Source organism: Passer domesticus, chromosome 3 (assembly GCF_036417665.1).
Source record: "Passer domesticus isolate bPasDom1 chromosome 3, bPasDom1.hap1, whole genome shotgun sequence".
NCBI classification, from domain to species: domain Eukaryota; kingdom Metazoa; phylum Chordata; class Aves; order Passeriformes; family Passeridae; genus Passer; species Passer domesticus.
Window position 1 is genome coordinate 45,696,180 of NC_087476.1, and position 25,740 is coordinate 45,721,919.

At 42.8% G+C, this 25,740-nt stretch overlaps 1 protein-coding gene across 1 annotated transcript; it reads right to left on the reverse strand.

Moving 5' to 3' along the window:
- Positions 1-13,288: 13,288 nt before the first annotated feature.
- Positions 13,289-21,357, reverse strand: CD164 (CD164 molecule). The gene is made up of 4 exons (XM_064412888.1): positions 21,147-21,357; positions 18,553-18,744; positions 17,340-17,420; positions 13,289-16,374 (listed from the first exon to the last, which is right to left on the reverse strand). Exons 1-4 carry the CDS (start codon positions 21,241-21,243, stop codon positions 16,214-16,216), a joined length of 531 nt encoding a protein of 176 aa, XP_064268958.1. The 5' UTR covers positions 21,244-21,357; the 3' UTR covers positions 13,289-16,213.
- Positions 21,358-25,740: the final 4,383 nt, after the last annotated feature.

The following is a 25,740-nucleotide window of genomic DNA, read 5'->3' on the forward strand; positions in this document are numbered from 1 at the left end:
ACCTTGCTTCCTGGGGAAATAATCCTTTTGGGTCTACTCTTAACAATGTCTTCTTTAGCAGGAACAGCTGCAACTCGTGCAGGATGAAAATACCAGCCTTAGCAAGCTGGTGTGTAAGCTAAAGGCTCTGAAATGTTGGAACAAAAACCCGTAAGAAGGTACAGCTCTCTGCTAAGCTCAGTGATGCTGAGAAGATACTTCCTTACCATTTCATCTGTTACCATGTCTAATTTTTTGCAAAACTCGTAGTCAGGTTAGAGGGGACCATGGAATGATGGTGAACCTATAGGAGATCTTGGTAACTGCAGATTTTAGGTAGAAATTCTAAATTTTTCCCCACTGTCTTATGGGTATTATGGTGGTCTTCAAATGGAATGAATGTGAAATAAATCTCTGATGCTTGCTTGAAGCAAGAGTTTAGGAAGTATGTGTAGCCTACAGTATTCCTAATTCTGTCATTGACTCAGAAGATGAATTGACACACTGCATCACAATTTACTATTTCATAAGTGACCAGAAGGTATGAAGGGGAAGACAGGCAGACATGAAGTGAAAATGAACTGGATTGTTGTTATGGAAGTGGTGGCATTTGTTTTCTTTGTTAAATTGGTATCTGCTTAAATGAAGCAGAACACAGCATGAGGTTTATAATTTTAATTAAAGAAATACAAGATTAAGGACAAAAATTACTAAATTAAACTGAAGATGGATGAAAAGCAAAGAGCCACAGTGCTGTAAATGAAGATGATTAGGATTGGAAAACAGGTTATTGATTGTTATAGTGGAAATTAGCTGCACATGTCAAACTAAGGAAAGCAGAATGGATCATATTTGTTAACTTTAAAAGGGTGAAAAAATGGGGCTTTTGTTCTTGTAATTTTAAACCCTAATAAAATGGATGTGCATAGACTTAGTTCAGCTGTATCAGGGAGATGCTAAATCATCAGAATATTTTACTAAATAGCTCAGTCAAAAACTGATTGAATTCTTGTAAATTGGTGTATTTAAATAAAAAATGAGAGCCATATTCACAGGATTTAAAAGGAAAGTCTGAAACTGAGAAAAATTATTGGGAGAATTTGGCTTTTTTAAAATTAGAAACTAGCTCACCTCACCCTGGCAGAGCTTTCTTGTGTTTGACTTTGGAATGGTAACGAAAATCTAAGAATTTGTATTTCACTGTCCCCCACTCCAAGTGCAGAAGATCCTGGACCCTTCTTTTTCCAGTTCAAATGGCTGGGAAAGGAGAGAGGGCTGCTGAATCTGTGCCTGACATAGTAAGTTGTATATATACACACATTTATGTTTGTGTTTAAAAGAAACAAAAGGACCTTGCCTGGAAGGAAAACAAGCTTCCTCACACGCATTTTTGCTTTAGAGACAATGAAGGGATAAACAGATTAGTAGATGGACAAGTCCTTCTAATGCGTGAGAGATCAAGTTTTTCATTTCTCTGAGCTTATTTGCACACAAGAATTTGAATTGCTGAAATGTAAATATAAGTACAGATGTGCAGTTGTACCCATAGGAAACATCATCCTACATTTTCCCCTTTAGGGGACCCCTCTTGTCCATCTTCTTCCCATGTCTGCTTTATCAAAGGTCCAGCTTTTGTTAGAGGATAGGAACAATTCAATCCCAGTTTACTCAAAACTTTCTGAGAGATTTACCTTTACCAACTCACTTCTCTAAAAAAGAGAGAAAATGACTGCTCTCATATTGTTTCTGTTATGTGCTTTCTATTTACAGAAAGCTCTTCAACACAAAAAAGAGTGTCTGAATGCTGCTTTGTCTGAGAGGCAGCTCATGTCTGTAAGGAAAGCTCTTGCAAAATCTCAAGCAGACACTGTCAAGTTAAAGAAATGGCTGTGTAAACTGGTGTCTGAATTCTCCTCTCCATCTCACTTGCTTTAATGAGCAATTTGCCTGCTGTTATTCTGCGAGAGAAATTGATTAAAAACTAACTACACAATAGTTACTGGAGCTGGATGTGCATTTTATGGCATTGAAACAATGCATTTGTCTGGGGTTCTCACCATCCCAGGCAGAGAAAACTAAGGAAAAAAACTGTAGCATCTTGGAAGAAGTTTGAGTCACATACCAAAATGACACCTACAGGCATTACATTTACATCTGTCATCAACAGGGCTGGATGTATGTTTTAGTCGTGCAAAACACACTACTAATATTTTATTCCACAGATTTAAAAAAAAATACAGGTCTTGAGGTTATTAGTATTCTACCCAGTCATTAAATTTCAAGGGAATATTCAGGACGTTGCCATTAAAACCAGAATAAATTAATTACATGGTTTTTGGTTGGGTTTTTTTTAGTCTGAACACCATCATGGATATATCACTATGCCAGCAAGCTGCCTTTCACTTCTACATGTCGCTGCACACGCTGAAATGCCCCATTCCTCAAAGCCAGACTGAAAAGCACACCCTTCACTTGCAATATACTTAATGCCAGGCAACATTACTGTACAGAAAATAAGTCTTGTCAAACCAACCTCATTTCATTCCGCTGATAAAATTACCAGTTAGATAGATAAACATTATGCTTGAAATGTAATATATATTTGGAAGGGCTGTGTGGGTTAGCTGCACATAAATTTTGTATTTTAAATTTCAGCATTACACCATATCAATAAAAATGCTAAATGGATTGAGAGCTAGATTTTTTTTGACATATAAAAATGCAGCATTTTCATTTAATTTAGTTGGTTTCTGATGGGTTTCTACAAGGGTTGGTAGCAGAGCTATCAGTATACATTTTTGTCAGTGTCTTGGAAATAAATATAAAATTATAGATGATAAAAATAACCAATGACATATTTGGGGAGGAATGTTAGTGAATTTGATAAGGCACATACAGTGAATAATGATGTGAGCAGAGCAGGAGGACACAATCACACAGGTAACTCAGTAACTTGGTGCTTCCTCTGAGAGGTATTTCAGTGCTTGCTTAGATGAAGAACGAGAAGAAAGCAGGACTTGTGCAGAGCTGGGTGACTGCAAGCCTGGACAGGACAGGGAATTTAACAGACAGGTGACTGGAAAAGATGGCACTGGAAAAGAGGGATGCTGCAACCTCTTAGTTTATAGAAAGGAGAGCAGTGCAGATATCGTGAAAAAGAGTTTGTAGCTCTCTGTACAACATGGAAATACTGCTGCCAGTTCCAGAGTGTACTAGGTAAAACAGATGAGAAAAATAATGAGGGAGTACTACAGCGAAGAGTTCCAAAAATTATTTGAGGGCTGCAGGAAATGCTTTCTAGCAGAGGGCTCAATCTGTTTTGCTCATCTGAAAGAAGAGTGACATGCCTACAATCTACAGATAATTATGTTGAGAGAGAAGATCAGACATTAAAAAGTACTTAGGGAAAGGTGAAGCTTCAAAGTTGAAGCCAGAAAAATTGAAAAAGGGGAAATTAGAAACAATGTTTTCAAAATGTGATTAAGCAATGACAATATGGCTAACGGAGTATCATAGAAAACAAATGTCTTTTTGGGAAACATGGATTAGCCAAACCAACTTACTCATTTCAGTACTCATTTCAGGGTAAAAAAAGGGAAAGGTGATATTAAAAATTCACATCTGGTAGATCGATTGTGCCATTCTGAGCTTATCAGGCTATGAAAGTCCAAACTCAGTAAGGCTGAGAGAGCTCCCCAGTGAAAAATGTTTGGGTTGTGACTGCTTTAAATTCTACATGCTTAGATTTTTCAGCAGAATGAAATTAATAAATTTGTTTTCTTCACTGACGAGCTGTCCATTTACTTCCAGAAGACCCACTTCATCCATCATCTTTCTATCAGCAGTTTTTTGTTAGTTTTGTTTTCTTTTGGTTTCTTAACATCAGCTTCTGATTCTTTCCTTTCTTTCTAATTCCTTTTTCACCATTATGATGATGGAATTTACCAACAGCAAGCTTCCAACCTTGCCTGTACAGGAGGATTTGTCCTGATATGGGTGGCTTGTGATACCATTGCATTTGATTGAAGTGCAGATTCTAACATGTAGCCATACTGTCTGCCTCTACAAACTATGTACAAACACTAATGTTTGAAAAACCTGTGCGCATTTTTTCCCCTCTTTCCTTTTTTGTACATTGTTTTAAAAACAAGTTTCTGGTGCAGAACTGAGGCTGGTTGCAGAAAGCAAATTACAACAGAATGAGGAAACTGGAAGCAACTGAACTTTTTATTTGCAGTTGAATGAGTTCTCCACATGAATGTTGTTTTGAGGCTTCTCTCTCTAACAAGCAATGATATAAATACAGCATTCTGTTTCTAACTCACCCTACCCTTCCCTTTTTCTCCCCATTTTCACAACCCAGATTTTATTTTGGATTTAGGTCTGAATGGGTTTTTTAGTTATTAGAATAATTCAGATTTGTTTACCGACTGTTCATTATGTTCAGTACCAATGAAGACAATGTGGGACTGGGTCACTCTTCATTCAGCTCAGCTGGGCATGACTGAGAGAGTTCAGAAGTGTTTGGACAATGCTCTTGGGCACAGAGTGTGACTCTTGGGGATGGTGCTGTGCAGAGACAGAAGTTGGACTCAAGGAAACTGATGGGTCCCTTCTGACTCTGCTAATCAATATTTTATGATTCAATGGTTGTCTTTCTGCCACTTCTGAGGACCATCCTGTTGACCCTGGGTCAGTATCCTTGCTCTAGAAAATGAGCAGTATTCTCCATACTTAAGAGTTAACCTGCCTAAGAATTTGTGTGAGGTGCTGGTGCAGAGGGAATGGGTGTGCAGTGTCAGACAGAACATGCTGGCAGCCCTGGGCAGACTGAGGGAGGTGTAGCTGAAGGAGGAGCTGGCTGGGTTTGGTGGATCTGGGGGTCTTGGATGCGCCCCAGCCCTCTGCCATAATGGTCATTCTCATCACCAGGCTAAACAAGGAACTTTGGAGCCTCGCTTGGACACTGCCTCCCTGCTGGGGCCATGTTCCTGGTCTGCAGTGCCTGGGACATTTTCCAGGCAGGGCTGTGACACCAGTGCTGCAGAGCTGACAGACTGCTGTCCTTTGGCTTTATCTGCTCTGCACTGGACATGAACTCTCTGCCCTTACCAATGTTTCACATCGTCTCACACTGTCACACATTACAACACTGCTCCCCAAACTCTGGACTGCCAAATTAATGTACTGGGAAGGGAACTGCTTTTAACAGACCTCAAAAATGGCATTATTTTTCATCAAACTGATGCCATTGTACTGAACTGATGTATTGTGTCTAAATCTTAGTGCATATTTGCTAATCATTGATTTAATGTAACTGAAATCAGATCCACTTTTAAGACTGTCTCCATGTGAAAGGTGCTGTAGAGCTTTAACTGCCTCAATTTAAAAACTGTTTTGGCCAAGTAAATACAATCCCTGTGTTTAGCACAATCTCTGTGTTTAGCTGGTAGAGTAGGCTCTTGGCAGTGAAATGTGCAGTGCTTCTTTTGTAGTATAGCCTGCAGAAAAAAAAAATACTGTTTGGAAGCTACTTGATTGCACTTTAACTAGAAGAATCCATCTACTGACAATTTTGCTGCCTCAAAAGCCTCTTTACCCTTGCTTTCTTGGTCTATTGAGAAAAAAGCTTTCTAAGTGTATCTGAATGTTTCTCCCCTAAACTGAGCAAAATATATTCTGTCTTCAATCTTTTTCAGCATCAAGGTGAAAGCATGAATTGTTTGTTTTCCAGAGTCAGGATGACAAATGCCATTTTGCTGGAAATAATTTCTCAGGCTTCTGGCATGTTTTCTAAACAAAATCATATGAGAGACTTTTACACAGCCACAGCAGTTGGTGCAGACACATGAGGCCACTGATTTCATAGGTGTCTACCTTTGATGGGGCCCTGAACTGTTTTGCTTTGTTTAAAAAACAACCCTTCAAGAGATCAGAGATGTCCACAGCCGTATCAGCCTTTGAGGAGAGCAGAACAGAAAAGGGTAACTGCAGTGCTCATGCTTTTATTGCCACACAACAGTCCTAGCACCTAAGTGGTCATTAGCACTAACAAACCTCAAATATAAATTTACTTAGCAAATTACAATCTATGTGAGAGGTGAGGGAAGAGGTGCTGTTTTTTTCCGCACACCTTTGCCCTGAAAATCGATGTAGGGCCTTGTCTAATTAGGGTTACCTACAGAGTACAGTGAGAAAGAGGCCTCTTTATTGCTTTTATCTTCCTCCAGCAATGCCTGAAACCCAGATGTCCTATTAAACAATGAGAATGCCAATTTGCACTATTCATGCTGTACTTTGCATTCAAGAGGGATTATAGGTATGTTTAGCAAAGCTGTAATTATGGATTATTTCAACCAGAGAGAACTCATTCACTTGAGTGCACAAGGCAACATCTTTCCCTTTCAATGTAGGCCCCTGCTTTGAGGCAGAGCTATCAGATGATGGGTTTTTGTTGCTGCCATTAATCCTTTTACCACCTTTAAGACACAGAGTCAGCTAACCCAAGAGTGCAGTTGAAAATGGGAGACAGGTTGATGAACTGCAATGTCAAGCTGATGATCTGGAAGCTGTGGTACCCCAGAGGAATGTGACTGCAGGTAAAATCAGGTTGTGAGTTACGTGTCCATGTCTCTGAACACCTCTTTAACCTTTGAAGGAATGGCCAGCTTAAACCAAACATAAAAGAGGCGACAACTTGCTCTGTAAGGAAAGCATTTAGGTAGAGGAGAAAGACCAAAACCACCCTTCAGGAAAAGTCAGAAAACTCAAAAGCCATATCTATGCTTTCTGACACCACAGCTGCTGAAGCAGCACAACACTCCCATTAATAACTTTAAACCATAATTTGTGTTGTCTTTTGCTTTGTAGGAATATCATGGGAAATAAAGAGAGCTGAATTTAGTGGGGGAGGCAGTTGGAAGACAAAGGATCCCAAGTGGTAGGAAATCAGGCTTCAGCAGTGGGGCTGTTCTTGGAACAGCTTACTTAGAAACCATGTGGGGCAGTCAAACAGTTCTGCACCCTTGCAATTCAGTTAGATACATGCCTGTGACTGCAGGAGTTTTTTAGAGGCTTTCAAGACAGCAGTGAGAGCATTCTAGCCCTTGACTGAATTAACCTGGAATTTATACCTTTCAATAGAAATCTTTCTTCTCAGCTGTTTATTATGTATCTTTTAAAGGTAATGCTTATGTAATTCATGCAGTTTTTAAAGATTATTTAGGGATTTCTGTCCCTACCTGTCTGAAGTTTCTGCTTTTTTTCTGTGTTATTAAAATCCTACTGTCAGTCTGACAATGCATGAAGAAAAAATGATGGGCAATACCCAAATTTCTAGTAAGTTAAGTACACAGAAAAAACATCCAATGATCTTTCAAGGTCCATTTCTATGCTATAAAGAGGATAAAGTACAACCAATTTAATTACAGTTTTCTCCTGCAGGAAAATGTTAGCTGTTCCTGCTGCAGGAAACTGAGAAATGCTCATTAGCACACTGCTGAAGACAAGACACAAAGCAAATCTAGGAAAATCAAGAAATGGGAGATATCTTTACTTAATGCACAAATATACTTGGCTTCTCTGGCTTTAAGCCAATCAAGCTCAGGGGGAAAGTTGGTGCAAAACTTGTAAGTCACACTGATGTCACTGAGGACAAGAAGAGCAGCTGTGAGAGGAGATTTTTTTCTCCTGCAGTGAGTTACTATTGTTAAGGATGGTGCAGAGCTGGAAAAATTGTCTGAGGAGCTTGGATTTCTCTGTGCTCAACACAGGAGTGCCATCAAACTCTAGGCACATAGCCTGAAACGCATCAAAACCCCGCAATCTATTGTAGCTACCTTTTCACCTGTGATATTTTTATTCCTATGTCTCATATTTAATTGATACTGTAAAGTTTTGATTTCTTTCTATTTCAAAAAGGCAGAAGGAAGTTTGCCCAGCTGTTGTCCCAAAGTGAAAACAGTAAAATAAGCAATTTTCCAGATAATAAGTCAAGATTGAATGGCTATTTTTTTAAGCATTAACACTAGTATCCAGGCTTGCATAATGTAAAGGTTTGTCTTTTCTGTTAAATTGATTGCACTGTGCTACTGAGCTGACTTCAGAGCTATAGTACTTGGCCAGATCTATCTATATAGGGGTGGCAGCTCTTATGTGCAATAGCTGTGTTGTGGCTGTAAAGGCAAAGGTGTTTTTGAAACCCATCATGTCAACTTCAGGAACTGCCCAGGTGGACTAAGACTTCAGCCAGTTGGTAAAAATAATCTATAGATTAGCAGTCTGAGCTGTGTCCTCTAGGTATTTTATCCAGTTCTTTTCCTTTCACATCTTCCTCTTGCTGTCCTCTGGTGTCTCTGCTCTCCTTCCTGGGCTCATGTGATGTTTGTGTAGGCAGCCCTCTCAAGCCCCTGCTGCAGAATGTGTGGACACCTGAGGATCTGGCCAGACTGGCTCGGTGTGCACTCTGCCCAGCTGCTCTCCTGCTGCTTCAGCAGAAGGCCAGAGTCCCCTGGGCCTGCACCCTGAAATAATGCCAGAAGCAGCTAACCACAGCTAACATCTTGGATCACATCTGAGAAGTGTCTCAATTAATATATTAAGTGCAGGATTACAGACACACTGCAAGAACACCCTCATCTTTTAGCTGAAGTTAGTGGGAGATGCTAACACAGGGTGAGGAGCAGTACAATCACATCACATTGCACACAGATGTTAATCAGGGCTAAATCACATCAAAGCTGACAGCAAGCAAAGCCTTTGAGTCAGTGGGGATTTTTCTTGGTAGCTGAAGAGTTGGTACTAAGGGGCTGCATCTCTGTTTTTCAGAAATTAAATTGAAGACTGGAATTCACTAGGGAATTTTGTGTCACTGGGAACAGATCTCCACCTTTTAACATATTTCCATACCTTTTAATCTTGGCTTTCAACAGGACCAGAAAAGACACAGTTGTGGGGAAAACGGTCTCATAAAATAAAGTAGATTTGTGACAGCAGGAATCTTCTGCTCCACTGAGATATCTCTTGCTGCAGCAATGAATGCTGATACATTCATTACTATGAATTGAAAAGGTATGTGATGAGCTGTAAAAATTGCAGAAAACTTCAGGTTTTGTGAGTAGTTGCAACTATTTGTAAATTTTTTTTTTTTCTTACCTTCTGTCAAGATCATCCATGAATTGGTTTTTGCAGACTAAGCAATATGTTATTCAAATACACTATGCTGAATGTTCACAGCTTGGCTTTTTTTTTTTTTTCTTTTCCCCTCCACCCTAACACTTTTCTTAGAGGACAGAAAAAACAGCTTTTGCATTTACTCACGCTCTACTTCAACTCTGTGTGAGTAACTCTTCAGGTTTTGCAGCTCAGGTACAAGCTGTCAGCATTATCAGCAATATCCTTTTAATTTTGACCCAAGAAGCAGCAATGACAAAAGAGGAAACACTCTAAGACCAAAGACAGTAAGTAATGATGGCATTGATAATCAGCTGATGTGGTTGCAGAATGAGCAGATTTTTTGCTAGTCTGCAAGCTGTGATTTGTATACAGACCCAGGCAGGTTTCATGTGGACAGTAAGTCAAAGCCCTTTGAAGATTTATCTTCAAGAGCAAGGTGACAATATGCGTTGTTAATAAATGGGGAAAAGAAGTTCCAAAAACTGGCTAAGGAAAGGTAGCAGGAAGGAGGTATTTAGTTAGCAATGGTCTAAGAGGTAACTTTTTGAGTACTGTACCATGATTAATGACACTTTTTATATGTTACTTATGCTTCCAGGTGCCTAGCAGATGGAAGGAGAGAACAGCACACAGGATGTTACTACACCTAAATGAAAAGTCTCTTCCTGCTGTCATCACGTAGCTACAGCAACAAAGGCTGGCCCAGAAGTAAACCTAAATGTATTTTATAATCATTCCAGGTCATTTTAGAAAATGCCACTGAACTGACATTGAAGTAAGAGAAGAAAAACCCAGACATAAATCAAAGAGAGGCAGTAATACTGCAGTGCTGTGCACATGTACTTCAATGCATCTGGATGCAGTGCTCAATGCCAGCTCCAGTCACTCAGTCTGCTAATCCATTTTAGGCACTGGGTGATACAGAACTCCCTCCTGAGCAGGAGCAGCACTTCATGTCCTCCCTTCACAGACAGTGCAGCACAGTACAGAAAGGCAAGGACATCAGCTGAAAGTAAAAGGCTTCCTTTGATTATGGTAGCCTTGGAACCTGGTGGTGCAAAACACAGCTTGGTGCTTACAGAAAAACATTGATGGTCTGGTGTTTTTTTGGTTTTCTTTAAACTGCTTTCCTATTGCAACCCTTGCTTACCACATCCCGCCCAATGCAGTGCTCTCACCCCAGAGGCTGCTGCTGCACACCAAACCTTTCATGTCTGTTTAAAGATGACTCATCAAAAATGTTGCCTTGACCTGCCCCAGCACCTTCTCTGCTCTCCACCTAGAAAGGGGAAGAAGTGCAGCTCCTTCCACAATGCTACACTACCAAAAAGAAAACAGAAACTGTTCATAAGTATATCTGTATTTATCTTGCATTGAAAAAAACTTGCTTTTATAGCCTAGCCAATAAAGGACTCAGAGTATCTGCCAGAGATGCATCAAATTGTATTGCAGCTTCTGATCAGTGACAATACTAATCTATGTGTCTTGGCATCATCCACATGCCTGGATGCTTGTGAACACAAACAATCAAACACTTAAGCACTATTTCATAAGTAACTAAGACCTAGAATTAAATTCAGGCAAAACTTAACAGCATTGCATTGGTTAAACACTGATTAAAAGACCCCAAAGTTGCATTAGAAATGCTGCAGTATGTAGGGATACAGGATTCCTAGAATAGGGCTGAACTTCCTTCACCATTACTGAAGCAAGTTTTAATTCATGCAGGCTTGCTGCTACATTGAAACAAGTAACTTTATTCCCAGAATGCTGTGGAATCAGCTATCAAATAACATCAGTTCTTTTTAAGGTATGCAATAAATGAAGGACAAGGTGAGTGATAACTATCCAAGGTCAGCTGTCACTAGAGAAGCCATCAAATGTGATTTTAGCACACTCCAGAAACCAAATGCCAATTTGGAAGAAGAGCAATAGCATCAGTATGAAGCACTTAAATGCCACTGCAGTAGCAAAAAGGGAAGGGCTGTCTTCAGTAATCACAGCTTGTTAAAACACCTGAAGTATTACTCAATATAGCAAAATTCAAGAACTATTTTAGAAAAAATATTATACCTACTGGAGATAGTCTTTAAAGAGCAGCAGTAACACAGACTGGCACTATAGGAATAAACCAATGTACACAGACGTTCAGTGGTGCATTGTAACAAAAACTGAATTCAGCCCTTAACTGCGTGCAGCAGATGGATGATTTTCTGGAAGGCATAGAAATGTTAATAACATCAGGAAGCTCTAGGTTTCCTTCATTCCCATACAGCCTTTCCAGAAGAACTGCAGCTATATTTTTTGCAATTTCTCATCCTATACAACTGAGTCATGTCAGTACACATTCATACTTGATACACTACCCACATAAGCATCAAGGTCATGATGTGAAACTGAGGTTTCTTCCCCCAGAGCTGGTTATCACTTCAGTCAGTCAGCAAGCACAGAACTGCACACCCTCTGTTCTCTTGCTCAAGCATACTGATAAATTCCCTGGCATGTGGGGACTGAGGGAACTGGCAGATGAAGCTGCTGTCCATCATATTTGAGAAGTCATGGTAGTCAGGTTTAGTTCCCACTGACTGGAAAAGAGGAAATATAATCCCATTTTTAAAAACAAAAAGAAAAAAGGAAGGCCCAAGGAACTACAGGTTGGTCAGTGTCACCTTGGTGCCTGGCAAGAAGATGGAGCAAATCCTGCCAGAATCTGTGCTAAGGCACACAGAAAATAAAGAGGCAATTGGTGACAGCCAACACAGCCTCATTAAGGACAAATCATGCCAGACCAATCTGGTGCCTTTCCACAATGGGGTTTACAGCATTGGTGGTGAAGGAAGAGTGACAAACATCACTTACCTTTACCTACCTGTGCAAAGTATTTGACATTGTCCTGCATGACATCCTTGTCTCTAAAGTGGAGAGACATGGATTTGACAGACAGACCACTGGGTGGATAAGGAACTGGCTGGATGGCCACACTCAGAGCTGCAGTCAATGGCTCCATGTCCAAGGGGAGACCAGCGTAAGTGGTGTCCTCAGGACTTGGTACTGGGACCAGGCTTTGTTTAACATCCTTGTTGGTGACAGGGACCTTGGGATCAAGGGCAGCCTCAGCAAGTGTGCCAATGACACCAGGCTGAGTGGTGCAGTGGCCACACTGGAGGGAAGGGATGTCATCCAGAGGGACCTTGGCAGGTTTGAGAGGTGGGACTGTGCAAACCTTGTCATGTTCAACAAGGCCAAGTGCAAGGTCCTGCATCTGGGTCAGTACAATCACAAAAATACAGCTGGGCAGTGCATGGACTGAGAGCAGCCCTGAGCAGAAGGACTTGGATGTTTTGGTCAATGAGCTGGCAATGTGCACTCACATCCCTGAACGACAACTGTGTCCTGGGGTGCATCAAGGGAAGTGTGATCAGCAGGTCATGGAAGGTGATTCTTGCTCTCCACCCTGCTCCTGTGAGAACCCACATTGAGTACTGCATCCTGCAGACCTGCAGGAGTGAGTCTAGAGGCTGCCCAGAGCAGCTGTAGATATCCCATCCCTGGATGTGTTAAAGCTTCATCCAACCTGGCCTTGGAGCAACCTGGTCCAGTGGAAGGTGCTCCCGCCCAGGGCAGGAGAATTGAAACCAGATGATCCTCAAAGTGCCTGCCAACAGCAACCACTCCATATTTCTATGCAATCAGAAAAGAAATAAGGCTCAGAGCAAGAGCTTTTTAATGAAAATTCTAACAGCCTCTGTGCAAACACAGACAGCAGCCCCTCCTCCACCTGACATCCAGTATTACAAACTTTGCTTAGAAAGAGGAGTATTAAGCCTCACAGGTTGTTACAGGTGTAACACTTAGTGCATACATTGCTCCTGTTTGGTTCCAAGCAGAAAACAAGAAGTTAACATGGAAAAACATGACCTGAATGAAAATTCTTTTTGAGATAATTCTAAATCTGAATCAGTACTCTTAAATACAAAGTTAATGCTGTTTTGAGGGGAACTAATTCTTCAAACCTTGCATTCTTCCTCCTTCCCTCAGTATTTCTCAATTCCCATGGGAAACAGGTCATGTCCCAGTCACCAAGCAGACATTCCTCTTGGGGACTGCTCACATTAAAGAAAGTTCACAGGTAAAATTCCATTCAACAGATTTTATTTATCAATTTGGTTTTGCGATTACAACTGCTTCAGTTTTCTTCCACTGAAGACAAGATACAAACTTTTACAGCAACACTTGCAGAGAACATTCTTAAGGTAACAGCTTGATATTTGCACAAGTTGGCTTCAAGAAAAAGCCAGATAACTTGAAGAGTCACTACGATTCAGTGCCTAAAACCGATTTAGGGGCAAGTACAACTACAGATCTATGAGCTACCTTCCACTTCAAAACACAAGGCCAAGAAAAACTGCAAGTTGTTACTTCAGGTTTTTTTGCTAGTACACAGCACACATCAGCTGATACTGCATTTCACAAAGGAGTAATCACTTTCGACAGTGAGGCAGCCAAGCACATGGTGAAGATGTATAACCCAGCCTCCCCTCCCCCCAAACAGCTAAAAGGGAAACAATTCAAGCCACAACTCTGAATGTGGAATTACACCTTGCAGGCGAGGCTAATAAGCAAGAGGTGTGTAGTGCAGGCCTTCCAGAAATACAGCACAAACTTGAGTTTTTCAGAGAGGCATTTCTACATGCCAGAGATCCTGGGTTTCCTAAAGTCTTGGAAAATAGCAATTGCTGGCACCACAACAAATTTAGTAACTAAGGCAAGGTATCCATTCTACCCTTTAAACAAAATTTGAGGCAAACAAGTAAGCGATTTTAAGGCACTTTAAACATTATTTTTAGTTTGCTTTACCAGCATACTTTATCAGCAACCTAAATCAGGATTAGCAAAGCTGATGAATAAGCATTTCAGCAACATTTTACAGTGCAACTTCTTTGTGGCAATGTTTTCCATGCTATGAAGTGTAGGACTTTTCTGCAAGTTTGCCAAAAGAGCCCTTTGAGGCTAAAAGTTGTATACTAGGTATAGTTTGCTTTGCTGAGCTGAAGGCAAACCATCATATTTCAAAAGAGTATTTTGTTCACTTCAAAGCACAGAACACAAGCTCATGGATTTTTTTAACAAATAAATGTAGTAAAATAGTTCTTAGATAGGGAAAGGACAGATTTAAGTGATTTCACAATAAGGCCAAGGATATACCATCTAACTCACACACATACTGTTGCTGAAAACTGGCTGCTCACTGCTGTTTTCATAAACCTGAGCTGATTGTCTTGTTTTTGTTTAGAAAACCAAAAGCTAATGAACTCAAGATACAGTACTGGTGAGTAACCTCTGCACTCTGTAGCAATTTGAGTTTTCTATGCAGCACAATAGAAACAATGCCATTCAAACTAGAAGAACACAAGAAAGCAACACTGTACACCTCAAGTTTCCAACTGAAATGCACTTAATTTGCTTCATAATTCAAGTCCCACTGCCGTGACTATTATCTGCTATCAATGCTATTTTTGTATTGGGTGCCAAATTCCAGTCAAGTCAGAGCTAGTAAGACAGTACTACAGATTATCCCAAAACTGATGATCAGGGGATATCATCAGAAGCTATGCATTATGTGCTACCTCCACCACTTGATTTTATCTCTACTTCCATTTTTCCTGTGGGTTTATTTTCACAGGTGCTCAAGTCAGTCTGCGTTGGAGATGACGTACCTTTGATACTCAGATCACGTGGCTGACCCAGCCAAGGCAAAAAAAAACCAAAAAACCCTGAACTATTTGGCTGAATAGATTTCCTTAACCAGTTCACTGCAGGTGGCACGAACCTGAAGCCAGGAAGGGGAGAAGGGACAGAAAAAAGGTGTAGCCTGCGGTCCCAGGATTACAGCAATCCTGACTAGGATCAAATCAGCAGATCCTCTGAACGACTGAACTGCTCCCTCAGCAAGCAGACATACAGGAGGGTAATAAAGAAAAAAACCCAAAAAAACAACAACCCAAGCTCCTGAAATTAATTGCAATGAGTTTTAAGAACTGTTTGAATAACAAAAACATCAGGATTTCCCAAACATCAGTATTTCAAGTATAAACATGAGTTGCTGCCTTTTTATACAGGGAGTGAACTCAATTATATCACTAGTTTTATGGTTGGTCTTTGCAGGCCAGAACAAAAGGCAAGCAAGCCAAAGCTTCAGTTTGTGGCTGAACATGGCTGTACCGTACTCCTCACTCTAAAACAACATCACTAAGGGACAGTTGTTCTAGGGAAATTTACCTTTAAACTGGAATGCTCAAGTCACATGTATTCTATATTCCTATGTAAAGTAAATACTTAAAAGTTTTATTTATCTTTGATATAGCTGGGACATGCTTACAGCCTACTGAAATTTAGTCTTTTAAGGCACTAATATTTATTCCCCCATTAGAAGGATTATTCCTACATCCACCCTCAACATTAATTGGAAATGGCATAGGAATTCTGTTTGGAATGAAGTATTTCATGAGACAACTTTTATTCTTGTGGGAAAAAAAACCAGATATGCTATTCTGTTAAGACATTATCTAATTCTACATTTTTGCCCATCTTCCTAGCAACACACTGTAAGAGCCATAAGCTACTACAAATGGTATTTCACTCCCTGAAATCAGTCACCAATAATTCACATCTTGATAAAACTGAAGGGATACTGTATCAGATGTTGTTTATATTAGCCTTCAGTATAAGTAATTTTAAGATTGTCTACTGGACAGTGTTGTCACTGAATAAGAATCTCTGAACATTCTACATTTGGCGTATCAAGAAAAGTCCCACATCAGCAGCCACTAAAGGAAAATAAAACAGCCATTAGAACCCATGCAGCGTATTGCAAGTAATCCTGTTGAAGAGATTCATATCACTTCTTGCCAAGTATAATGTTGCAAAAATATTCATTTGAAGTCTTCTTTTAGAGATTTAAAGGATATTATGAACTGCTGTCTTCCACGAGCAACAGAAAATATTTTGGTTCAGTGAACTACAGGTGTTGGGCTACTAGTCCATTACCAAGGGGCAGGTCCTAAAGCGTGTGGTAATTTCGGTCTTTAGATCTGCAGAATTTGTACAGAAAGAAAATAACAGCCTGCAGACCCAGAACAAGGACAATTCCACCTATGAAACTCGCAGCATCAAACGTAGATTTGCGTGGAACAGGTACAGGAGTCTCAGTAGTATTTGAACCTGTTAAACACCAAATTAGAAACGTAAGTGCACAATGCTCACAATGGCTCTACAGATTTTAGTGCTGGATTCTTTGTATTAGGATTGGTCAAAAAATCAAAATGCCAATAAGAAAAAAAAAATAATCAAAAGTGAAGCCATGCCAGCATCTGAATTTAGATTACTGCTACTAAAATTCTGATTAAATGCTGTTTGTTCAAGGCTAGAGCTATTTATAGACAAACTGCTTGGGACCTCAAAACTGAGCAATACCCAGCTGGACTTGATTGGTACTTCAAAAAACCAAAGCCTTCCTCCTCTACATAGAATACATTATTGATATGCCCACATTCAAGACATATTTTCCAGTCGTTGCTCCTTGTTCCAGTTTTATTTTTTTCTTAAATTTAACATAAATTGTTATCTTCCATCTACTGTACTTCACCCCAAGAGTTAGGCTTAAAAAACCAGCTGAAGTCACAAATACAGAGCTGGAAATAACAGCCATCTGTTGATGGGTAGTTTTAAAGAGCTTTGCTTTGTGAGACCTTTTCATGACATGGCACATTTAGGACTGACTTGGAAATAAAATACTTCAGCTTACTCCCATCACCATAGAACAATTTCCTTTAACAAAAACAAGCATCCCATTATTATGCTGCAAAAACAAAGCATGACCTCCCAAAGACAGGGGAGTTAACAAGGGACTTCCAACCACACTATTAAAATCATCCAGCTAATCTCATTTGACCAACATGTTTCTGACTTTTTAGATCTCACCAATTAGCTCTATTTCTCAGGCTATATAACCTTGCTACTTGCATAGATCACCTTAACAAAATTAATCTTGCCATAAAGTTAGAAGTGACAACACCAGATACACCAATACTACTTTAATGGTGTCACTTGGTGAATCTTTCAAGATTACCCTTTGAGAGCTGATTTCTGAGTAATTCCAGCTTTGATTATTGCAGGTGTAGCGTTACCTGCAGTCGTGGTTGTCGTGGTGGCTGAAGTCACGGTGGGTTTAGGTGGAGGAGCATGAGTAGTTGCATTGGTGACGTTGGCTGTTTGAGAGAAGACAGTACATACACACCATAAACTCCGCGGCAAAGTCTGCGAGCACTGACGTTCCCATACAAATGATTTTTCCTGTTTTGCTTTAACAAGGATAACCTTTGCCCTCAGTATGTATCTCACACAATTTAGGTGGTGAACTGCATGGCATTAAGCCAAGGTTCTGCAACAAGGATTATTTTCAAACTTGCATACTACTGTTACCCAAATGCTTCAAGGTTCTCCACAGATCAGTGATTCTTTGTTCGGACAAAATGACTTTTTTTTCAAGCACCCCTATAAATGCTGGTATTTGAACAACAATCAAGAGATCTGCTTCAAGACAACTGAGAATCTGCATCAAGGCAAAGGACTTTCATTAAACTTTCATTAGACTCAGTTAGTATTAATTGTATTTTAAAAGTACCTAATCTAATACCTCTAGGCAGGAGATACACACGCTTTCTTCTCCTGTCCTCAAAACACTAAGTGTGAATGCCATCACTGGAATAAAATCACCCACCTAAAATGAAACTGTCTCCTAAAAACTTTCATAATCAAGCCATGTAAGCTGGGTCCCTGACCTCTCCCCCTCCCATAATGATTACTATTACTAAAAATTTATGAGTATTCCACTATGTGCCTGGGACAAGTGTCAACATCTGTGGGTTTACTCAAAGCTAACCATCCTACTGTGGATGTAGGATGTTGGAACATCAGGCTGTTCTGAGCCTAATCAAGCACCAACTTGTTACCTCCCAGCACCCTTGATCAGCAAGTTTTTAAAGATTAGGTGACTTTTTATAAAAGAGATGGCAGAAATGTAGAGAGATGGCAGAGAAATTTTTGAAAAGAAACCAAAAAACAAACAGAAAACCTCAAAATCCTAAGAATTCATAATTCGTGACAATTACTAATTCAACTGCCACTGAGCCAATTTTCAACACAGAAAATGCTTCCTGCCAACACAACTAAGAGTTTTCTAAAATCCGCTTCTTCGAAACCTTGGAACCTTTTATGCATTCTGCACATCAGATTTTTAGTAGCCAAGCTACTACAGTGACCTTTGGAAGAAGCCCATCTTTTGTGTTATTCACCAGTTCCTAGTTTCCTGCCATTGTGAGTTCAGTGCCTCTGTATTACCTATAGGAGTATGAGGTGTGGTGGGAGAACTGGCTGTGGTAGCGTTGGAAGACGCCGTGGTCGCGTTGGAAGATGCTGTGGTGGCATTGGAAGACGCTGTGGTGGCATTGGTGGGTGTTACAGTGGCATTGGAAGTAGGTGCTACAGTGACATTGGATGGAGTAACACTGGTAGGAGGAGAAACTGTGGTACCTATGAAAAAATAAAGTTACATTAGAGAGATTAATTACAGTATTGAACTAAAAAACAACCCAACAAAACAACATCAGCAGGCATAGCTTTAGGAATTTCATATGGCACTGAGTTCTACTGTAGTTTGAGTTTGAAATTACAGAGCTTTTGAATCCACCATACTAACATCAAAAGTTGCATGAGTAAATATGTTAAATATGTGAAAAATCTTGTCACAGGCAGCCCAATTGAGCCAGCGTTCAACTGGCAACTCCAGATTCCTCAGAGCAAACCAGAGTGAGAAGAACCCTACTGTCCAAACAGAAACTGTGCGTGCTTTACACAGGAGAGCACTGGGTATAGAGCACTGCTGTGACTGAGCCTGAGCTTTAGGTAAAGCAGCCAGCTATAAATGCAGTAGAAAGCAATCAAGGTATGGGAAATAAAGACAAGACCTGGAGAAATGCATGTACACATGCATAAAAAGGAGAGCAGAAAAAAAGTCAATGTATTTGTATTTGATCACAGCAGAAGCCAGCAATCTAACCAGTCCAGCTGCTTTTTTATGCCAATCTCAGGTCAAACACTGTTACCTTAAAAACACAACGACACATCCACTAACTGGATCAAGTAAGATCTTCTCATAATCTACAGTTTTACCACATAGGTTTTAATTGAGACTTACTCACACAACCATCATACTCAGCAAACCCACATACAACCCACAACTCCTTCTGCTGCATGCTCTCCAGCACATTTCACATCATATCCACCCACTCCAGGCACCTAGGGATGACCTTTCACTTTTCTCCACGAAAGGAATGCTGCTATCCACAAATCTTTGGCAGGCAGCACGCTCATTTACCTCTCAAATAACAACTACAAGTACATTAACTAACTTCAGTATTCTGACAATCTGAAGTAAGCCTGAATCCACAGGGCTTTTCTCTTGGCAGGATCAGGTCAGAAAGGCTGGCACTATTTCTTTCCTTTCACACAAGGAGATATGAAAAGACCTTTGTGGGTTTGCATCAGTGAGGTGTGCAAGAGCTGCCCTATTCCCTTCAGGAAGGCAGCACTCACAGCACTTCAAGAGCTTTATTACTGTTTCTCGATAACAGATTCCAGAGGGGAAAAAAAATCAGTCAATTATGATGGATATACATCTGAGGAATGATCACAGCACACACAGAGGCCTCTGACAAATGAGTAACCTTCACTTTTGTAGATTCCTCACTAGTATGTGGAAAATTTAGCACAGCACATCTGTTAAGACAGGAAGACAGCTGGTAGAGCCAACTCATACCAGGTACACTAGGACTTCTAATTTAGTTTCAAGAACAGTCTTCCCCAACTAATATGGGGAAGGATCAGATTTGCAAGAGTAAAGGATGAGGAGATGTTTTTCTCAACGAGCTGTTAACTTCAGAATCTCTGGCAGGGTCTCAGACGTTATTCCAATGGCACCTCCTGCTGTGAAAGGCTCTGTGGGGTCTTTTACATGAGATACCAGCAAGTTCCCCAACTCTCCCTATCAGCAAAAGCCTGCTCTTCACTGAAGAAAAAAAAAAAAGGCTCTAATACCACGAACTCAGCTTTTCAGCCCAGCCAAGATGACGTTTGCTCCCAAGATAAACCCGCCGTACTGGCTCTCGCACAGGGTAAACTCGGATACTCCCCTCACGCTGCAGGAGGAGACCAGGAACCCCTGGATGGGTCTGGCCTGCCGGCCCAACAGTGCCCTCTCCCGTCCCGGCGCAGCGGCTGCCAAGCCCCGGCGGAGCGGCCCCGGCTACCGGGGATCCCCGCGGGCAGGAGATCCCGGCGGGCTGGAGCAGCCAGCGCCGCTGCGGAGCGCGGCCAGGGAGCAGCGAAGCGCCTCCAGACAAAACTTTTTGTTTTGTCGGGTTTTGTTGCCGTCCCCGCGTTTTGCGGCTCGTGTCACGTTTCGCGGTCCAACACTGTGGCCAGCAGCCCCCAGGGCCCGGGCAGCGGGGCAAACCCGCGGGCGAGTAGCGGGGCTCACACCGGGATAAGGAACACGCGGCAGCAGGGCCAGGAGGACGCGGCTGCGCCCAGGCACCGCCGCTCCCAGACCCGTTCCGAGGTTCTGAGCCGCACGGTTCCCCGGCACCGGCTCCCTCCTCCAAGGGGGGACAGCACAGGATAAGGAGTCCCAGACCGGCACAAGCAGGAGAGCGGCTCCAAAGCCCGGCGGGCGGCGGCCGGGGGAGCGCAGGGCGGGCCCGGGGGTTCCCGGGCTCCGCGGCGCTGCCGCTTCCGAGGCTCCGGCGGCCGGAGAGCGCAGGCGGACAGCGCGCGGGGCTCGGGGCGCGCCTCGCTGCCCACAGCGGCGGGCGGGGCGGGGCTGCCCCGTCAGCAGCTCCGCGGGGAGAGGAGGGGGGAGGGCGCGGGTCACTCACCGTCCGCCGCCGCTGCCACCGCGGCCAGCCCGCCGAGGCAGCACGCCACGGAAACGACGGCGAGCGGGAACGTAAATGTGGTAAGCGTCCGGCCCATGGTGGCGATGCGGTGGAACGAGGGGGCTGCGGCTCCCGCTCCTGCTCGGCACTTCCTTCCCTTCCCTTCGCTTCCCTGCCGCGCTCCGCTCCCGCTGCCGCCGCGCGCCGCCGCCCCGCCTCGCGTCACGGGAGCGCCCCGAGCTGGCCCCGCCCCCCGCCCGCGCTGTGGTTCCGCCCGCGCTGTGGTTCCGCCCGCCTGCCTGCCCCCCCCATCGGGCGGGTAATGGAACGGTCCGCGGCGGGGCAGCGCGGGCGCTGCTCCCCCACGTGACCCCGCCGCTCCCCCGGGAGGTGGCTTTTCCCGCGCGTCACGTGCCGTGACGTCACCACAGCGGCCCCGCCCCCCTCCCCGCTGGGTGCGCTCATTGGCCGGGGGCGAGGCGGGGGGCGAGGCGGGGGGCGGGGCCGGGGCGCGCGGGCCGGCGTTTCCCGCGCGCGGCTGGGGCCGGTGCCGCGCTGGACCGGGCCGGGCTGAGCCGGGCCGGTGGTGCCGCCGTCTGAGGGGCTCCCAGCGGCCCGCACCCGCTGCTGCCGCCCCCTTCCCACGCCGCTCCCCCATTTCTGCCGTGACTAAGCAGCGAGTTGTGCTGAAATTGTGCTTAAATTGCACTTAAATGGTAGTAAAAGCGAGCCGCACGCGGGCCGTAGCAGACTGCGTGCGGCACTTGCAAAGTGCTGCCCAGCTGTGCTCGCGGCAGCGCTGGTGCCACCGCAGGAGGAAGCTGCCCGCTCCGCGGGAGGTTGTGTAGGTCCAGGATGCAATGGTTGCAGCAGCAGAAGGGAAACGTGGCACAAGTTAACCCTTATCTTTACAGCCGCGCTGCTGAGAGCACCTGGAGAAGGATCCTTGGCCATCCCACCTCTTCTCTTCGTGGGCTTGGCAGCGTCAGGTTTGCAGGTGGACTCGAAGAAAGGATGTATCCAACCCAAGTGATTCTAAGAATCAGGGATTCCCCCAGACTGCTGGGTGGAGTTCCCCATATGCCTATCAAATTTTCTGTGTCCTTTGTTTCTCCCTAAGGCAGCTTGAGTCTCTATAGATCATCATCAGTGCACTGTCTGCAAATAGAAGTTTTATTTGTGTAAATCTGCCTCAGTGCCAACACAGGTGAATGTTGGGAAACCAAGGCAAACATTGATGTGTGCTTGTATTCAAGGAGTGCTAAGCTAGAGCTATAAAGTAAATTTTATGGCCAAAGGACAAACGGAAGAGAAGAGTTACAATCAGGACAATTCCCCCTTGGTTCTCCAGGTGCGAGCTGGACTTTGGCAGTAAAGAGGAAACTGCCCAATAAATCCCTACCTTAATCTTCCCATTTTACTTTCTTTCCTGAAGGTGTTATATTGCCAAGAGACCAACACAGGTGCAGAAATTTTAAGTCGCTGTGTTAGCTGTGGAGGGGCCTGTAGGGCTGCTGAATACATCATCTGGGTACAGAGCTTTCTGACAAGGTTCTGTGCTGTCATACATTGGGGTGCTTTCTGCCAGCAGGCAGGATGGCTGAGGCTTTGCCTTCCTGCAAAGAAGCACCAGGGAGAAGACATTAAGAAAAAAAGTCTGCAAATAAACAAAAGAGAATCAATTTTGTGATACGAACTGGAACTTGCAACAGCTGCATTGAAATGACCATTAAAATGTTGTATATAAATGTTGGTAACACCAGAATTTAGTTCTGAAAAGTCAGTCACACACTGACTAGTTATCTCTCATTTGCCATTTTGACTGGAGTGGTAGTGTAAAATAATTTAGTTATTTCTACAGTATGGCAAAAGTTTCTGGCCTTGTAATAAGAAATACTTTTCACAAGCATTATTAAAATACGATATTTCTGTTCCACTCTGAATAAACAGTGTAAGTTGAGGAGCAGCATAAGTAAAAATTGCAATGTAACCAAAACTGCAGGGAGCATGGAATAAGGGAGTTTTTATGGATTCCACTCATCCCTCCTGGCCGTACCTGTGGTGATTTTTATGTCCTTCTGGGACAAGGGTCTTCTGCTTGCATCAGGGCTTGATTCAGAGGGTCTGTTGAGATTTCACTAGACACAATGTATTATTTGAACTCAGGTTTTCTTTTTTGCAGGTCTCGTGGGTTATAATGTTAAATATATCTTCAGCAGGTATCACTGTTTTATGAGGGATTGCAGTGGCAGTTCTGTTGATGTGCTGAACGCACAAAGTGTAATGGTTGCTTCAGTCTGCATTTCATCAGGAGTGCATACTGAAAATTTCTTCTTTTGAGAAAGTAATAGGACAGTTAAGTTAAATAAGATAAAATACAATACTCTAATCAGTGTTCATGTGTATAGAAAAAGTGGGAGAAAATGAAGTACATAAAAAAATAGAACTAAGACTACCAGCAAGGGCAAGAACATCTCCACAAGTGAGTGAAAACATGTTTATCATTCCGGGGGCTGGTGGGAATCCAGGGAAAAGATAAATGTGGTTTGTCTGTTTTTTCTTATAGTCAGCATCTTGGGACTTTGTTGCAGCATACAGTCAGCAGGATCATGGCAGTCTGGGTTGTTGTTGTTGGATTTAAAGCACCACATTCATCACTGGATTCAGTCCTCATTGCACTCTTATATACTTAGTGGTTAGTAAGGCATTTACCTCTGCTTTGAATCTGTAAAGAATTCCAAGCACTGCATTACTGGAAAATTATGTAAAATCCTTGACAAAATGGGCAAAACCTAAGAGTCTGCAGATGCCCATTTTAGGGAAGCACATTTGAAACATGGCAAATGCCCCAGATTTGGAGCAGATTGTGTTCTATCAGTTGGTGCTTGGCAAGATGTGATAATGGATTGAAGAGATTCCACGGGAGTGTGTAGTAGTTTGGGATGACAACAGTAAATGAAAAACAAAATTTAGTAGATAAACTGAAGGGAATGTATATTTCCTTCATTTTGTAAACATTGGTTCTCATTTCCATATTGTCATTTCAAGTGCACGGAAAGAGAAGTGCATGTTAAATCTAAATATGTAGGTGGTGTTTTAGCAGGGGAAATACAGCATCTAAGGAGGTTTAGAGGTCTCTGTTACCATTACATAAGGATGCATTATTGTATCCTGGTGCCATTCACCAGAATGGTGAATTGTTCAGAAATAAAGTGTTGGCTCCTGTCCCCAGAGCTTTGTAACCTTTGTTTGTCCTTGCATCCTGGGGCAGGTATGGCAGTGAGTCCTGCTGTAGGGATGTGTCCAGCCAGGGCTGGATATGGCCCCGGGCACATCCAGGGGGTGCATGCTGTGCTGCATGACATCAGGGGTGTATTTAAGGTGCCTGTGTGTCTGTCCCCAGCAGGAATTCTAGGTGAGGACATTGGCACCTGCACTGTAGCAGCTGCTTGCCTGAGGCAGGCAAGGTGCAGCTGTGTTTGGTACACAGGAATTCTCTGTTACAGGCACTCACTCAGCCCCACCAGGTGGGGTGGAAAGGCTGCTTTTAACATAAGGAACGAATACAATAATAGAGTGGTTAGTGATAATAAAATAATGTTAAAAACATTTTCTTAACTCTTTTAGAGATAGAGATACAGGCTGATGCTTTTAGCCTAAGGCAAACCAGAGACATGTCTTGAGAAGAAGAATAGAAGGCAACAGGTAGAGGTAAGATGGAGTGGAAAGAATAAACCTTTCACCTGTGCAGCTGCAGCCAACCAGAGAATGAGGACAGGCTGATTTAGGTGACCAAAGGAAAATAAAGCTAACGTTTAGATGGAGTTCTTGCAGCAATCCATCCATTTACTGTATTTTTAACGCACATTTTTTAGTTGGTGATAGTGTAATACAGTGGTGGGCTTTGGCCTCTGTCAGGGCAGCAGCATATTCCCTAGGAGCTTAGCTGTGTCCTCAAAGCTGGCTGATAAAAATGCCTTGGTCAGTCTGGGAGTTTTTCAAGTGAAGGAACTTCAGGAGGGTCTCCACAACTTTTTCTCAGTAGATGTTTTTGTTCTGAGGCTCTTATATCTGCCCCCTGCCTGGGATGTGGGCTGTCTGTGCCTGGCCTCGGGTCCCACTCACCTGTGCTCTTGCTGTGCCCTGGACCAGTGCTTCTTCCCATACAGCACAGGCACAATCAGGCTCTGTTGCTCTGGCCACCCATTACTGCCTCTTAACATCCTAAATCTTATCAGAATTACAGTATCAAGATTTTTTCTATGAAAAAGTCATTTGTAAGATCATTCCACTAACCCCTTTTCTTTGTGCAATAGCCGTATTACATCATTCTGATCCATTTGATGTGCTGCATAGTTGATATTATCAGTAAAGTTCTTTCAAAACCAGTCTCTCCGAGTACCTTTTTTTCCTCCCTGGACTGATAGCAAGAATTTTTTGTCTGACTTACAGCTGGGGGTCAACAGTGAATTAGTGAAGGGTATCCCAAGCAATAAAGTATGTGAAGGGCAATAGCAGAGAGCTGTAGCCATAATAGTCTAAAAAGGAAGGTGAGAATGGTCTGTAGGAAGGTGGAATATGTTGTCAGAGGTCT